General features: G+C 42.7%; 1 protein-coding gene across 1 annotated transcript in view; it reads right to left on the reverse strand.

Moving 5' to 3' along the window:
* Nucleotides 1-18,340, reverse strand: part of LOC112985811 (small conductance calcium-activated potassium channel protein 2) — a 300,767-nt gene that overhangs the window by 70,004 nt on the left and 212,423 nt on the right. The window contains exons 9-11 of the mRNA XM_064500467.1: nt 10,256-10,328; nt 8,885-9,990; nt 8,177-8,272 (exon numbers count right to left, since the gene is read on the reverse strand). Of these exons, the coding sequence (XP_064356537.1) occupies nt 8,177-8,272; nt 8,885-9,990; nt 10,256-10,277 (1,224 nt within the window). The 5' untranslated portion in view covers nt 10,278-10,328. The remainder of the gene's footprint in view (nt 1-8,176; nt 8,273-8,884; nt 9,991-10,255; nt 10,329-18,340) is intronic.

Below are 18,340 nucleotides of genomic sequence, written 5' to 3' on the forward strand. Positions count from 1 at the left end.
TTCCAAAGCACTTGAACTCTTAGTCTCGGTCTTCCCTTTGTAAAACCATCACTTAAATGGCAGAAAAAAAACATGAGGATTCCTCTGGGTAATTCCCTTTGACAATGATAAATGCAATATAAATGCTTGTTATACATGCTTTTCCTTTTCTACAGGCTAACTTACACCTGCCCATTAAAGCATATAACTGATGTATAGCTGTTCATGGAAGACACACTGCTACACTTAAAAATACTACAAGCAACCATACTTACTGCAGACTACAGGTGAGAAAGCTCAGGAAGCTCTATTTCCACAGGTGACAATACAATCTATGAATACGAGGCTATGTACGTTTATTTCTCAATCATTTTTATTTTAAATATGCTCTCTTACAAGCAAAAAGTCTTCCTTTTCCTCTGATACCGCTTCTGAATACCCAGACTCACCTATTGCCTTCAATAACTTTGTCATATGTGTTCAAATAGAATTCAATAAATAATTCTGTTGGTCAAGCATGTAACACAGAACCCAGCTCTCCCCTTTTCATCAGGATAGCTCTATAGTATTAACAGGAATGAAAGCTTAAAAGGTACCACTGTGACAGAGTGGGTTTCCTTTAAATAAAAAGGCTCATTTGGAGAAAAAAAAAACAGAGTGAAATACTCCTTAAAAACTAAGTGTAGCAATATTAAAATACAAATATAAGTTATTTAAGGCCTAGACACTAGTTTTAGTTCATATGGAACTCATAGATATATTTCTTATCTATCATGCAACAGTTTACTACTTCTCCAAAAGGGATTTAATTCTGAAAGGTCCTGCACTCCCCACCAAATCAATGAGATAAGGAAGCATCTTAAAAGATGCACATATCCTTCTTCAGAATTCAACCTTCAAGGAATATCAGACTTCCACACTTTTTTTTTTTTTTTTTGCTTTTAAAATGTCAGTATAAAACTATTTTTATTAAGGACTATTTTCACACAAACGAATGAGAGCAATTGCAGGGACTGTTCAAGGGAAGAGATTCAATGAACCAATAAGCTACAAATATGTGATTTTCAGTAACTATATTTACACAGTGTTCTCTAAAGTATAGATTTATTATATAAGGTGAACATTTTTGGTTGCAAAACTCTAGGTTTAGATACATCAGTTTAAAGTGAAAAATGCTTATTTTTACTACTCACTTTAGACAAAGAGTTCTAAGGCTGTAGAACATGCTGTCATGACAATCTCTTCTCAGATCATGACAACCATAAGAAATTACTTAATGCACTTTTCAAAATTAAAATAATTGAACAAAATCAGTTTTTTGCCTCAGTAAAAATACAATGCCCACTAGAAGTAAAATTGGATACTTCACATATCACATTTTTTGAATGGAAGTTTTCCACTCACCTTTTCAGTGTAATATAGCTAATACTATTAAAAAAAAGAAGAAGAAAAAAGTGATATTTAACACTGTTTTTCTTTATGTTGTCATGATGTGTAACTTTTCCCCTTTCAACAGAGCAGAACTATAATTTACTTCCTCACAAAATTATTTGTTTTTCTGCTTGCTTTAGAGTTTATTTTCAGTTAATAAAAGAAATGTTGTACAATGACCAATATATCTAGCTTACCTGAAAGCTAATTAAAAGATCAATTATAGCCTCCTCTCTTCAAGGTAATTTATGTCTTAAAAGGAGCTACACAGGCTCAAAGCAGCAATTCATCCTCTAGTGAGGGAGCATGACAAAGATTTTTATCATCAAAATCAAGGGTGAAAAAAGCTGATTTAACTTGTACAAAAACTTCCACACAGCTTCAACATACTCCCAAGGCCTACACAGCAGCTATTGCTGTGCTGATCTCTGCTCAAAATGGATCATACACGTGTCTCAAAACAAATTCAAAGGCCAGAACACCACATGTAACGTATTACATATAAACCATAAACAGAATCACAAGAATGTTAATCTACATTTGTAAGGCTTGGTACTCCGTTCACTTAAACTTATGTAAACCAGAGCTGCAGTCAAGTAAATGAGGTAAGTTTCAATAGTGAAGAATCTAACGCATACAATGCTTTTACATTAAGATGTGCATGCAAAATGCCTCTAAAATAGTACACAACAGCTTCTCTGTTGATTTCAAATAAGCTAAGTAGTGTGTACAAATTCATGATCTGGTCTCCAGTTACAAACGTTCTACCACTGTGTGTAATAACATTCCTTCTCACACTTTATTATGTATTACTATGTCTTGATGAACTTTGAACAGCCTCATGACAGAGCACTGAGAACAACAGTGCATTTCAATGGCCAATGCTAGTGATTGTCGGGTGAACCATTCAGCAGTCTGACCATCAGATACAACCTCTTCCTATGCCCTAATGGAGGCTGTTGAAAATAACCGTCTTCTACATTTAACTTAAATGCAAAAGGCCTCAGATCCTTTCAGTTGCTTTTCATTAGATGCTTGACCAATGCTAACGGATTCCCTTTGCTGCCTTCTGTGCCTTACAGCGCATTAGAGTGCTGATTTTCAGAGATGCTGGGCATCCGTAACTTTTTGTAGGTCAGAGAGTTGTACAGAAATAATCTATTCAGAAATGCACTCAATGGAACTAAGAGAAAATACTTACCACATAAATAGTCTAAAGTGTTAATTTGTCAGGATATGGTCTCTCTAGATTCTTATACATGAAGCCACTGTATCCTGGACCAAAACTGCCACATAGTAAGTTTTGCTATCGTCTGATCTATTAAAATACACAGAAAAATTTCAGTAATTCTCATCAAGGTTTAGCTCAGAATAAAATGATTACTCAAAGTTTATTTGTTGATTTTCAGCTGTTATTCAACATACTTGCTTTCTGTGCTAACTCTTAATCTACCTCATTTGTTTTCACAGCAGCAATAAGTTTTACAGACTGTATTTGTTAGTCCTGACGATACAACATACCTAAGTAAAGAAAAGCTAGATTCTGTTTCTTTTGGCACAAAGTCAACAGACTTCCAAAATGAGAGACAATGAGGTAAACGTGTATCACCACAGTGAAGGCAAAAGGATTACACAGACACAAACAAATAAATAATTTGGCCAGCAGAATACCCATTATTGCTTGTGATGGGAAACGGTAAGAGTTTAACTTCTTATTTGTTAGTGAGCACAGGATTTTTACTGAAGAACTTTACACTGATGCCAATAAGATAATTAAAGTTCCATAAACTGTTTATTATAATCATGCATTATGGAATTTCTCTAACCAATAAGTCATGAAGTGTATTTATTAATATCCACTGCTGTTTCCTAGTACTGCCTGTTCCTTTTCTTCATTTTCTGGAAGACAGGGAAAAGGAGAAGAGATTCTTGACTCTTCAGCAAGGTGTTTGGCTCACGTCAGTGATAATTTTCCATGAAGTTAATGAAGACTGAAGGTGTTTCATTCCAAATCAGTACCACATGATTTTCCCACCACTTCAGAACACTCTAGGGACTGAAGGTACTTTCTCCCTGGAGGCCTGGAAAGTGACGGATTGAATTCTAAAAATGAACTCTGCTGTGACAGCAATGGCTTAACCTTAACTTTTAAGTTTGCATGACTTTCCATAGGAGTTCTACCTAAGCACAGACACTCCAATTTATAAGTGTTTAAAAATATCAATACACATACAAGAAACTGAAGATTTCTATTCATTTCTGGCAAATATCGACAATTTTCATTTTTCTGCATGACTGAGAATATCTGTAACAGTGAAAAAGAGTGAGAAGAGATCCAGATTCAGTTCAGGAGAACACAGGTTACCATTATTCAGAAAGGGCAACAGAAGGGCAATGTTTATTTACAGAAGGGATACTCTAAGTATTCTAGCACCAAAGCACAAATTTCCCCATCGACACAGTCCTTCTACCCAGTAACAGTCACCTCTGAATAAATACCAGGCTGTGACAGAACACCCAGGAAAAGGGATTAAGGGCATCTTATAAGAAACCTTAGCAAACTTGGGGTTTAATTCTTTGTTCTGAGTGATATAGGAAAGTGCCAGTAAAACTTCGGAATGTACATTTAAAAAGCTTTTCCATCTCCAGCAGTACAAGAGAGAGACAGTGAGGTCTACTGTGCCAGTGAAAGTAGTAAAACTGCAGCTTTACCACATGAACTGTTATCCAAAAGTTTAACTTCCACCTGTTTATTAATTTAACAGCAAATTCCATTAGAGAAAGGTGGAATGGAACAATCAGTTCTCTAGAAACAACAGTTTTAATCGTGTTGTATGGTGCTGTTTTAATTATGTAAAATACCATGAAATAACAAACTGTTTATGCATGAAGTGGGTAATTTATTCATTATACATTATTATGATAATTGGATGATGCTATCTTCTTAGCTCTTCCCTCCTCCACCTCTTCAAACATGTATTTCTCAACTGGAGCAATAGTTAGGGAAATACCTGTTCCAGGCTGGGATAACGATGAGTTACATTTTTCCTACTGGCCTTCCAAACAAAGGACGCTTTCTTTGAAGAACTGAATCAACAACTACACAAGCCTAGAGAAAGAATAATGAATATTTCATAGTGTCCTAACAACATTACAAACATGACAACAATGAACCAAAAGGAGAATACAAAGATTTGGGATTGTCACCATACTTAACTCCATCATTATTGTTGTTTACTCGATTTTTTTTTGGGGGGGGGGAGGGAGGTGAAGGAAACATTGCTTGTGGATTTCTTCCTCTTTTCTGTAAATGACAATGTAAGCTAAGAATTATCATTTAAAACTAGCTGGTTTAATTCGATTTTTATTACAATCTTAACATTAACTCACATTAACAAATATAATAACAGCTCATGCTTTACTCCCAGAGTTAAAGAGAATAATGAATCTACTGCAATCACAGAAAGCCTATTGGAAGAAAATATTTTCACATTTCAAATATTTCACAGGACTAGGCAGCGCCCAAACAGTGATTCTGGTCTAAATACTGCAGCTACACCATTCTGGGGACTCTGGTCTGTCAAATGCTGGGCAGGTTTCTTGGAAGATTAAAAAAAAAAAAAAGTCTGTTTTGCTAACGGGTTTAGAATGCAGAGAAGAGCACGCTGGAAACGCTGCGCGCGGGGAGGTGGCGGCAGCGCTGCCCGGCTGCGCGGTGAGGGAGCCGGGGGAGCGGGGGTGCCCCCGCCGCCGCCCCGCAGCCGCGGGGCCGGGCCCCGCCGGGGCGCCCGGAGGCGGCGCGGCGCGCGGAGCTGTCTGCGGTGCTGAACGGGGAGGCGGCGGGAAACACCCCACGCACCTGGCGGACACAAGGTGCCACGGCTTCTCCGCTGCTTAGCAACCACGGTCTAACCGAAATATAGTAAGAATAAAAATAACCAGTGCAAGCCCGTTTGTCTCACATCCATGTAATGCTCTTAAGAAGAAGCTCTAAGTCTTATGAAATCTCCTTTCCACAAAATAGGACCTTCGGTGGGTCTGGGACAGGCAAACTCCTAGGCTCGTTTAACTGACTATTTGCCGTCAAAGCAGAACACACAGGCAAGGTCATTTAAATGGACAGATTACAGTCACCTTCTGTGCCATTAGGGACTGCCACAGGCTTGCTTGCAGTATGGCTCTTCAACCCTCCTACCAAGAAATCAAGGGAACAGACTACGGAAAAAAATGAAGAAGCCAATTTCGGTTAACAGGTATTTTAGGTTGCCAGGTACTTTGAAGTAGTAAATCTGCAAGTGCTAGTAATTGCTAAACTTTCACCTTATTCCCCAACATATTTTGGTTCATGTTTCATAGAAGAAACTCTTTTTTTCTTTTGGTAGGTTTGCTTCCATCAGACTGTAAAACATACCACACTGCAAGGAGAGTATGTTGATATTCTTCTGTTCCACACAAAAAAATTGTTCTCTCAGTGAATTCCTGCTAATTTACACTATACTTACTGGTAAAGTCTAAGTACCTTTCAGAGAAAAATGAAAAGGAATGACCAAATTTGAACAGGATTAACAAATAGCTGGTACAAATGGTCCTCCAGGACACAACTAACCATCTGTGGGCATGATTCTACAGACTTCATCCATGGAAGACTCCACTGCACTTAGAGGGTATTTGCCTGAATTGAAGACTGGAGAAATTGACCTTACAAGACTGTCTTCAGAAAACAGGCTGCTTTAAGATTATTTAAAAAACACTATGTTATTGGGCTTACACGCTTTTTTTTTTTTTTTTAAACCTGGAGTAGGTTCTGTACATTTCCAAGGCGAAGTATTTTAAAGGTACCTCTTGTTTTCAGATTTCAGCTGTAGCGTAAGTTTATGACCACAGACAGATGTAAATGTTGCTCTGCATGTTTTTCATTTTATCTTTTAAGAAGTGGATAAACATACTATGCCTAAATTAAAAAGTTATCAGATACCTAACAGCTAGCAGTGGTACAATGCCCTTTCCTTCCAACAGTCTCCTTGAGATGGGAACTCCCCATTTGTTTTCAAAATGAGTAAGAGCCCCTTGGAGCTGCAGCTTAGTCCGGGCCCTGCCATGATCATTGCAGTCTACAGTGTTTCTCAGACAAAAACATAGGGTATGACTGTTTTACAAATAGGTATGCTTATGTTCTATAACCTGCAGTGTTGAAAACTACATTAACCTTGAGTCACACAATTGTGCAACTTCTCCATGTAGTCTTATTAAAAAAAAGAAAAAAAATCAAAGAAATGCAACTGAAGTTTTTTAAAAGATCGTGTTTTCTGATCCATAAAAAAAAACACTGAAAGACTGAAAATTTGTATCTCTTTAGCTGAAAAAAAAATATAAATGCTGGAGTAACTTACTGTAAGCTGATGCGTACAGAGACCTATAACTGTTTGGTTATTCTGTATATGATTTCACATTTAAAGCCTCTGGAAAATGCATAAAATAATCCAAATCCTTACAGAGCTTGTTTTTTAAGCTTTGTTCTTAGTTCCTCAAGCACCACTTATAGCAAGGGAGAAGAAGACTCCCACATTGCAGCAGCTACATTTATATTTTTCCACAAATAAGGAAACCTCTTCATCACCATTCCACTAGTTTCTAGTAATATTCTTTTATAGTAATACCTACTTATTGAGTACAGTAAGGTTAGGCAGTTGTCCATCTTTGATACTAATGCAAAGAAAGTGGGTTCTCTGCCAGAAATAGAAATTTTGCATGTGTAAAGACTGCAGGGCAAGATCCAATTTGGCAAACAGTTCAGTAACACAATACTTTCTTTAGCGTTAGTCTAGGCAAAAGACTAGGGTACTCTTTCACACAAGAAGTACTACAGTACCCATTTGCATAGAAGAAGGGAACTATACAATTCTTAATTTCTCTTTTTTCTTAATTGGAACAACCGCAAAAGCCTTCTTTGCCCTTGAAAACTGTCATTCCAGCCAGTATCCCAAGGTCTCTCCAATTATAAGTAGCAAAAGCACCAGATAAGATATTTTTCACTTCAAAACATTGAAAACTGTTATATGTTTCAATTTAACTGAAATCCCAAATTTTCATCTCTTGATCAAAAACAATCAGAACTCAGTAAAGCAGAATGTGGGAGAACATCTGTTAGACCTGTTCTATCGCTTTGATCATTATGTTCCTCCTACCTTTAGCCCTACCCGTCTTGGCAGTTTTCCTCTGTCACATTCCCTGGTGGCTGCAATTTCTGTTGCATTAAATAAAACAAGTCTAACATAAACATTCCCCATCTCTTTAAATACTCTCCTAGTGTATGCCAGTTTCTGAGACAGCACAATGAAGACTACATACCTAGAAGTTAGTGAAGCCCCTTCCCTGACAATTAAGCCTGCCATCCAAAGGAAATGCACAACACGAAATTTAGTTACTGGGAGATAAAAGAGCACTATCCTACATCTGCTACAGAAGGCAAAACGTACGTTATAGAGAAAGTGTGTTGTAACCTTGGGACGAAGTGATCCTACAGCATAATTGCAGGTAACAGCCCCTAGCAAGCAAAGCTTCCTGGCACACATATGTCATGTAGCCTATCATATTTCTCTCCAGGGCTGAAATATGTTCACTGAACTTTGGGAAACACTAAGTGATTGTTTTCATCTTCTGGATCCGCGGGAAGTGCGAAGTACTTACCACAGCAACACCTTTAGAAAAACCGACTCTGCAACCGCCGTTATGTCAACCCTCAGTAATTCACAAAGCGAAGCATTACCTGGATCTCCCTGGCGTGGTACACAACAATGAGGCCGAGCAGGATAATCGTGGAGAGGCTAATAAGGCATTTCAGAGCGAGGGAATACAGCGACTCCTGCAACGGGAAGACACGGCCGTCCCTCAGGGACCCGCGTGCACGCACCGGGCTGCCCCGCGCTGGGGGCGCCTCGCCTAACAGCTGCGGGGGGGTGGGGGGGGAAGGGGGCGCGCGGGGGGCGCCTCGCCTATCGGCTGCGGGGGCGGGGGGAAAGAGGGCGCGCGGGGGGCGCCTCGCCTAACGGCTGCGGGGGGGGAAGGGGGCGCGCGGGGGACACCTCTCCTAACGGCTGCGGGGGGGGAAGGGGGCGCGCGGGGGACACCTCGCCTAACGGCTGCGGGGGGGGGAAGGGGGCGCGCGGGGGACACCTCGCCTAACGGCTGCGGGGGGGGGAAGGGGGCGCGCGGGGGGCTCCTCCCCTAACGGCTGCGGGGGGGGAAGGGGGCGCGCGGGGGGCACCTCGCCTAACGGCTGCCCGGTGGGGGGGGGTGGGCGCGCGCGGAGGTCGCCTCGCCTAACGGCTGCGGGGGGCGGGGGGCGCGCGGAGGTCGCCTCGCCTAACGGCTGCCGGGGGGGTCGCCTCGCCTCAGGGCGCTGGGGCCGGGGGAAGGGGGTCGCGGCGCCCGGCGCCGAGGGGCCCGAAGCGGCGGGGGGGCGGTCGGGCGGTACCTTGGTGTAGGCGCCCCAGGACAGCTCGGTCTCGATGACCATGACCACGATGCCGAACATGCCGAAGATGAGCGCGTAGTCGCTGAGGCGCTTGCGCTTCTCGAAGAGCGCGCGGCGATGCCCCAGCTTATAGCCGATGTTCTGGTTCTTCTTCTTGCTGGACTTGCTGCCGCCGTTGTTTGGGGCGCCGGGGCCCGGGCCGGGGCCGGCGGGGCCGTAGAGCGCCAGGTTGTTGGAGTTGTTGTGCTCGGGCTTGGACACCACGATCTCCGGGGCGGCGGCGGGGCTGGGGCTGGCGAGCGGCGGCTGGAGCGGCTGCGCCTCGGAGTCCAGCTCGTGGAGGTTCCTGCGGGACGAGCTCAGGTTGCTGAGCGGCCGCATGACGCCGCCGTTGTACCTGCAGCTGCTCATGGCTATTTCGGTGAAGGGGTTGCTCTCCCGGCGCTGCTGCTGCTGCTGCTGCTGCTGGTGGTGGTGATGGTGGTGGTGAGTGCTGCCGCTGCTGACACTGCTGCTGGGGCTGGCTGCCTGCTGCTGCTGCAGGCTATGGCACTGGTGGTACTGGGGGTACTGGTGGGGCTGCCTGGCCGAGCCGGCATGGCTGGAGGGGGTCAGCTCGCTGACGTTCAGCTGGCTGCCCTGCCGGGAGGAGGCGGCGGAGGAGAGCGGCGACGAGTGCGTCCGGAAGGCGCCCGAGAGGGGCGAAGCGGTGCGGAGCAGCAGGGGCAGGTTATCCCCCGCTGCTGCCGCAGCAGCCCCGTAGTAGGCGCAGTTGTTGCACTGGAGGCATGGGCTGTGCTGCTGCTGCTGCTGCTGCTGGAGGAGGCTCTGCTTGTCCTGGCCGTGCGACGGCGGCGGCTGGCACTGCGGCGGCGGCGGGCGCTGCTGCTGCTCGGCGCAGAAGCCCGGCGGGAACTGCAGCGGGGTTTCCATGCCCGCGCCGTTAAAGCCGCAGGAGGACCAGGCGGTGCTGCGCCCTGCGCAATGCGTTATGGTCGGCAGGGGAGAGTCCTGCTGCCGCCACCGAGGGCCCATCCCGGCTCCCGTAGAATCCAACCGCCGCGTCCGATTGGTCGGGCGGACCAAAACAACGGGCATCACGTCACCTGGGGGGGGGGGGGACAAGCCGCAGCGTGAGGCGCCGGGGCGGAGCCGAGGGGTCCCCCCGCCCGCCCGCGGGGGATCCCGCCGCCGCGGCTTCCCCGCCCGCCCGCCGCCCCGCGGAAACCCGGGGGCTGCCGGGGGCTCCCCGGGGGCGGGGAGGCCGCGCGCGCGCCCGCTCCCGGGATGGCCCTCCCCGTGGACGGGCTGCCGCGGCCCGGCGCCCCGCGCGGCCGCTCCCCGGCCCGGCCCGGCCCCGCCGCCGCTCACATCTGCGCCGCCTCCGGAACATGGGCGCCCGCCGCGCTCCGGAGCTGTCCAGCGCCGCCCCGCCGCCGCCGACCTGCAAGACACAGCGGCGCCCTAAGCGGCCCGGCCCGCGGCGGGAGGCCCCGGCGGGCCCCGGGCTGCCGCCGCCGCCGCCGGGCCTCCCCCGGCGCCGCCTCGGGCCTGCCCGCCCCGTTGTGTCACGCCGCGGCGCCCTGCGGAGCCTGGTCACACACGGTCATGGCCGAGGCTTTCCAGAGCCGTAATGGGGGGGGGGGGGGGCCTCTTTCGGCCACGCTTTTCCCAAGCCGACCGAAACCGGTCGCTGGCAGCTTCACGGGGCTGGAGGCCCGGAGACGCCCTGCAGGGAGACTTGCAGGTTAGAGCCTCTCTTCGAGGGGCCGGCAGAGGCTCGCCAGCCACACACGCCGCCTCCGCCAAGTAACCGAGTTTCTGTCCGGATCCAGTTTCCTGAAATGCTGTCCCACAGCGATCTTTAAGTTGGTCACCTGCTACCATTTTGCCTCTTCCCCTTCCTTTTCCTTCCCAGACTGTCACTGAATAATTCATTCTGGCAACTCCCTTACACAGAGCAATGTCTGAACGAGACAGAGGCTCGTTTTTGCACTTATTTAAGGAAAGAATGAAAAAGGTAAGTGATTTACTTTATTATAGCTATGCCATTCATGTTACCTAGCTGACATTACAGGAGGTGGTTCTTTTTTCTTTTTCCTCCAGACAGGCATCACTGTGTTTGCAGATTGAAAATTCAGCTGTAAAACTGCACTTTAATAGCATGGAAGGTCTCTTTACATTCTCAACTTCTGTCTAAAAGACAAAATTCACAAAGCCTTTCTAGGATAAAAGCCTACACCTGTATAATTTCTGCATCTCACACAGCATTCAGTTTCCTTTGCCACTCTGCAGACTTGAATGGCTTGCATCTTAAGTTATCTGGATGAGGTACCATTACTGACTAAGTTTTTAAATATGCTCTGCTATAAAATTTCAATTACTTCTTAGCCAAAATGTACCTTTTAAAGCAAGCATGTATTGCATATACACAATCAAACAACTCTCGCTAATGCAGTAAACATTACGGTTCAAATATATAGATAGATTATTCTGAAGATGACCAACAATTAGAATCTTTGAGTACATTTACACAGCATAGGCTATTTTGAAAAAGAACACATAAATAGGGGTGTATAATGACATACAGCATCGTAATGCCTTCTGGTATGTTACAATTTGTTTAATAATCAAGTTCTGAATAAAAACTCACACGTTCTTGCCTGAATGATAAAGCACTTTTTAAATACATTAGTCTGCGCTTTTAAATTATAAAGTGTATTTGGATGCTTTCCTTTGCAGTCAGTTCTCTCGAGCATCTAAGACCAAAAAGAAGCTTTTAGTTTTAAGAATGAACAAGCTGTTTAACACAGCTTCAAATCTTCCATTGCCTGTCTGTAAAAAAAACCACAGTGCTATAATTCTGTCTCAGTCGTCCTATTTTGCCTGTGTTTTCAAACACATGAATCAGAAAATCTTAGTGAAAATACATTTCTATCATGGTGTAAATAAAAGTTCTGCACTAATGTGCTGGCAGAATATATGCTTTATGAAGTAATTAAAGATTTAGATATGCTTAGTTTTCATCCTTCCTTCTCTGTACATGTCATGTCCCTTAATGTTTGCTTAAATATACTTTCTTTTAAGTCTTCTTTTTAACAGAAGATAAGATCCTCAGGATCTAGTTTAGCATGAAAGACTTCAACAAATTTGTAAATCTGCATATTTTATTTGGAAGTCAACAAGGATATGTCCTGGAATTTCATCTACTCTGATCATGTAAGGTTATTAGAATTGTGAAGAAAAAACTGACCTTTTAAAAATCTTAGTAGACTACAGTATAAATATGATTGTTGTGTTTAAATGGGGAAATGATTGCATTTCTTTTTCTAATTCATATGTAACAGCCTCAAACCTCAATTTTAATATATCTACTGCTGATAGCCTATTTATTTGTAGAACTGGGCAAGCACATTGCTGTTACTAGCTTTTGGATATTTCATCTACTTGCTTGATAGTTTCATTATGTCAATAAACAAATGAATGTTCCTGTGTTTAACACAAGAGGTCATACTAATCACACATCATGTTACAAAACTAAATCAGTTAGAGGTTTTTTTTCAGTTCCATTGTACAATTTGGGGTATCTTGTCACAGTTTCACGGTCTAAAGTAAGAACCAGTGACAGTTTGCTTCTTCATTGCTAGAGAGGCAAACCTTCCTCTCTACGACAGTAATGAGTGATCTGGAATAGCAAGATGCTATTTAATCTAACAAATATCCTTCCTTTTAAAATATTTTTAAAGTTTACTTTTAAAAAATGAGTGTATTTCATTTCAGAAATAAAGTATTGATGTGAATTGAATTGTTATATTCTTTTATATCTCCAAGAAATTAGCATGGGCAGCTTAGAACTGCTAAGACTTACTAAGATGGGAACAGGAAACCCCTATGGAACAAATATGATCTCTTTGGGTTTGGGGGCTTTTTATTATTAGTACCTTTTCACTATACACTGAGTGGAACTACTCTTACTGATCATCATAGATCCTGCTGCTGCCTTGCCAAAGAGGCTGTTTTTACATATATAAATGTGTTCATTTGTTTAAAAAACGTGTGAGAGAGACAGAGACAATTACTGCAGATCTCACTTGATAATGATTATTATGGGAGATGGTTGGAAAACACTTTTTTTTCCCAAGCCCACTAATTGCAAGAACAAGATAGATACTGTTGAGCAAAACTGTACCAGTAGCAGGACAAGAAGCTCAACAGACATAGGAAAAATTAGATTTCCGAGAGAAAAAAAAAACACTATGAAATATCTGAAGTGACAGCTAATGGCTAGTCATTTTAAAATCTCACATAACAACATCCAAAGATGATACAACACCTACAGGATACAATAAAAACTATTAGAAAGCTTTTTTGGCTTTTATCCTATTGCCCTTACTCATGCCAGACTCCTGTTACAGTCACTGAGAGTTTTGTGCTTGTAAAAATGTCCAAAGATACAGGAAAAGACAGAAAAAGGAAATAAACAGAAAAAAATAGAATAGAATAGGAAATTCTATTCTGTTACAGCATTTTAGCCTCAAAGCATATCCTGCACTAGACCTAGGAGTTTCTGGAAAGCACTGAAGGAAAAGCAGTCTTCTCCACTTCAGAAAAAAGCAAGCAGGTATGTAGCTGAGCATGTATGCAGAAAGATGCCATTCAGTGAAAGCAGTCACGTTAAGGAAAATAGAGCTAGCAGACAGCAATAGGGTATCACAAGACTGTTCAGGGGTATCCGTGCAGCAATAAAAATGCTTTGTGAGACAACACCAAAATGACTGCAGCATGGCTGCCAAGACCATGAGATGAAAACTAACCGTGTGAGCCACATGTGGAAGCTGCCTTCCGCGTACCATCTGGCAGGGCTTCACCTGCCAGATGGCTCTGACATTCACCCCAGCAACTTCTGTCACTTATTTATGTGCTCTAGCTGGAATCCCACCCCTGCTGGCCCTATGCTGACTTCCAGGACTTCTCATACACTTCCACAATTCTGGAGGAAGGAGAGGAAATACCAAATAATGACTCCATGCAGATGGTACAAGGACATGTTAGGAGGAGGCATGCTTTACAGCTTCTACTTTGGATTTTGCTCTTCCAGTAATCTGCACATTCCTCCGCTCCTCTAGTGTATCACCAATGAAAACGCAGATTTGTTCTAGATCAAAACCAGCACGTGTTAAAGGGGGCATTTAGGATAAGCAGAAGATAAGGGCCCTGGACTGGCAGTTTTAACATTCTGATCAGATTTTCAAAAGTGGAGATGCTTTTGTTCCTGGGGATGCGGCGTAAGAAATAAGAACAGGATTCAGAAATGCTGCACACCCTTCATCCAGCAAATGGGCCCTCTTAAAGGGATGGGTTTTTTCTTTCTTTCTTTTTTTCCCTTCTTTTTTTTCTTTTTTTTGCTAACAAAACTTTTTATTACTATTAAGCAAGTTTAAAATATTGGATGGGATTTGCAAAACAGCTGGGAAAAGCACTTCTTCCCTTAATTCACTTATCTACCCTTTCTGGATAGCATTTAGAGATCAGACAAATGAAATGATTTCCTTTTTTTTGTCCCTGCTTTTTTTTTTTCCCCTCATTATCAGGGGATCCTGCCACCCAGGAGGAATTTCTTATCTAGCTAATTGCATCAGCTTTAATACTATTTTGTACAGCCTTTGCAGGTGCTCAGCATGTGACTACTACATTATTTTTAAGTACCCTTTTATTATTATTATCTCACAGTTTGGGGCAGTTTTGTAATAGAACTTTAACACAGGGCAATCATGGGTATCATACTACCATTTAATATTTCTATTTCAGCCTATGCAAAAGTAGAGAGGGACTTGGAGTGAGGGGGAGGGTTATCAAGTGTGTGACCTTACTCTTAACATTATAGAATGCAGTATTTAAAGAATTTTGACCAGTTAAGTCCAGTGAGAGAGTGTTTACATCTAAATATAATACCATACTTGGTAAAGTTGAACATCTTAGCTGCTTTCCTCATCTCCATAAAATATGTCATACTTCTGAATCATGTAGCAATTGATTCCAAGTAATTAGGTGTTATTTGTCCATATTTGGAAAATAAATGTTTCTTCCATTGATACTTTATCATCAGTGCTTTCATTTTACCATCAACACACAGTTATCATGGATTTGTCCTGGCATTGTAGTTGGAAAATTCATACTAGCATATTTAATATGATGATACCTTGTTAAGCAGTAAAACATGAAGAATAGACTTTGCTTTTATGAGATGACAAATATAGGGTGTGTACGGTTGATTTCAAATCTTAAATGCACTATATAGAAGGTTCTTATATCTGCAATCAGTAGCCATCACAATTCAAAACACGTATGAAGTTGCTTCTTTGGTTGTATTTACTGGGAGCTGTTTTATTTGTTCCTACAGTTCCGATGCCCTGAAAGACTCTATAGCTTCTACAGAATACTCAAATCCCAGGTCACAAGAGTCCATCAGCTTGTTACTGTCACCTCATGACTAATCATACCTACAGCCTTTTGAATACATTCATATTATACACAAATGTCATTATATGTTGTGGCCCAATTTGTAGAAATTATATCTCCCACAAGTTTGCAAAGTTAATACACTTACAGAATAAATAGAAGAGGAGGAAGAGATGAAAGCCAGGGTCCACTTCTGTATCATCTGAAGTACCACATTCTATTTGATACAGACTTAATTTATTTGTGTGCTTAGATTTTTAATTTTTGAGAGGGCTGACTCAGGCAATGAGGTTAGGGCAGAGGAATGAGGCTGTGACTGACAGAAGATCATCTGACTTCTCCCTTCCTATCTAGGCAGGTCTGCATCACCTCCTCCTTTTCACTCCCCTCCACCTTATCTCTTTCAACCTGCTGTCCTGCACGTAACAGGGTCTTCTTCACCCTACTCCCTACTGCAGAGGTGATAGGACATTTATTTTTATGGTGACTGACAGCACCTCCAGTTCAAATGATGGAAGACAGGGAAGAATTATGCTGCTCTTCAGCTGTTGTCAAAGTAGGCTGCTGTTAAAGCAATCTGTGCTTCAAGCTGGCTCTGGTTTGAAAAGCCCAGCAACCCAACAACTATTTGAGGTGACATTCCTTTCTTATGTAACTAATGGATACAAAGGTGGGCAAGTAAGGCAAATATGGGAGGAAAAATGAGGTATTTCCCCACAAGTAATTTGGCTAGACTTCCATTTATATATAGAAGAGAGCGAAGTCTCAGAAGGCTATAGATGATCTCTTGCTAGCTTCTGTGTAAGAAAGGCTACTGAGGAAATAGGACCAAGCTGTCCCTCTTCCCTGCTAGATCACCTACCAGGTGAGGACAAAGGATCTCATCCAGTCCCTTCTGAAGTAAGTATGGACTCCTGTAGGTTTTAACTGCATTTGAGAGATTCAGCAGGAAGAACTGTACAAGCCAGAAGATTTTATGGAAATTTGTGTTCCCTGAAGTATAATTCTTGCTTCTCTCCTTTTTAGCCTATGCTTCCATATTACTCAACCAAAAATGAACTGTGCTTTTGAGAAAAAGACTAGATGCTTTTAATTACAAAAACTAAGTTTAAGGAGAAGAAGGTTAACATTTGTCACATAGCCCACAAAATCTTAACCCATTCAGAAAACACTGCCATACAGCTAAATCTCCTGCATTCCAGCTGGGTAAAATCATCTCTGAAGCACAATACCATCAGACTAGTAGCTCTTGTATTAACAAAGTGACATTTTAAAATACACGTAACACTGTAGACTGCTTTTGAAAAGGTAGGAGGACCAGACCATTCCTCAAAAGAAAAACTCCCACTTCTTTCATTCTGTCTACAACCTCACGCATTCAAAATACATACTCTGTTAGAGGGACTACATTAGAAGTCTGATGCAGAAACAGGAAATACAAGGAAAGCATAGTTTCTCCACTTCTGACAGGCATTTTGGCTTCTGTACCTTTTTGGAAGGTCAAAATCAAGTTTAAAATGGAAAAGGTCTTCTAGCTTTAATTATGAAGTCTCTACTGTAACTATTATAAAGTATGTCCTAGAAGTTCCTTCTCAGACTAATTTTCCTAATATTAAAAATGTATCAGTGATCAAGCCAGTCTGAATAAAAGTAGTTTGTCTGTCTCACAGAAACTTAATTAGATATCCTCCAGTTAAGAAAGCCACCCATAGGCATGGTAGGAAACCATTTTCTCCTTCATGATTGTTATCACAAAAAAATAGGGTAAATAGGTAAGATACCTCCCTGCACCATCTTGGGAAATTGTAACGCAGATGTCAGACAATGTTGAGAGTGACAAGTTGTCAAAATGTCACATACTACTCAGTGATGCACACAGTTATTCACACCGGTATTCACAAGTAATTATAGTCAGTACACTCAGAAGGATGAAGATGATGTACCATCTACACATGCCTCTGCACACCTTGCTTCCAGGCACCTGACCTCTAACGCAGAATTCAAGCCCATGAATTAGAGGGGTTACAAAAGGCACATGCAAAGCTTGAGCTAGGCAAGAATATGAACTGAGAATAGGGATGTTTCCTCAAGACCAAGAGTTAAGCAGTGACTCTCCTATTCAGCTTTCACAGCCTTGAACTGCCTCCTGATGGGGTAGGTGCCTAAGCATTTTCTTTTAAACACTACCAACAGTTGTGTTCTTCTCTTAAAATGCAAGATGCTTGGGTATAAAGCTCTGCGTATTTCTGCTCCACCTAAACACAGTAGGGAAGAAAATGTGGTTTTCCTTTCTGTCCGCTTGCAGGGGCTTAGGCACCCACTCCATCTTGGAGAGCAGGACCTAAAAATCAAGGTGTAACATAGCTGGGAGGAAGGGGCAGCCAATCCCTCCCCTTGCAGTTGTTCAGCCACGAAATGGGTGATGATTTGCTGGGTCAGACAGAATGAGAGTACACAACACAACGCAAACCTAGCCAAAAACCTGTTGCTCTCTTTGGAATAGGAACTGGCCTCCTCTCCTAGGAAATGAAGAAGAGACCCAGTCACAGACCCCTCTCCAAGAGCAGTGCCCAGTACCATTCAGCTCTGGCAAGTTCTTTTCCAACTTCATCAAGCTTTTTTTATAATTTGTGCTTTACAACAATGTTTTGCATAACAGACAAATGGAAAAATTGCTATTTGAAATAAAATGCATACATAATTTTATTTATAAAGTGTGGCACTAATGAAAAAAAGAAAAGTAAATGCTATAAGAGGTTTAGCTATGTTTATTCACAAAAAAATGCCTAGACTACTTTTTGTCTGATCTACCAGAAATTTACTTTTTAAACTCCTGAATAAAATTCCCAAAGCAGTATTCCATGGTGGCAAAAAGGAAATATCACAACTGTCCTGGTTAAATTCTCTTATCTTCTGTACCCAGAGGCCTGTTTTACAGAAGTTAGCAATTTGGTTCTACTTTGCTTTATTTTTTGACAGCCACAAACACAGACAGGA

This window comes from Dromaius novaehollandiae, chromosome W (assembly GCF_036370855.1).
Source record: "Dromaius novaehollandiae isolate bDroNov1 chromosome W, bDroNov1.hap1, whole genome shotgun sequence".
NCBI lineage: Eukaryota > Metazoa > Chordata > Aves > Casuariiformes > Dromaiidae > Dromaius > Dromaius novaehollandiae.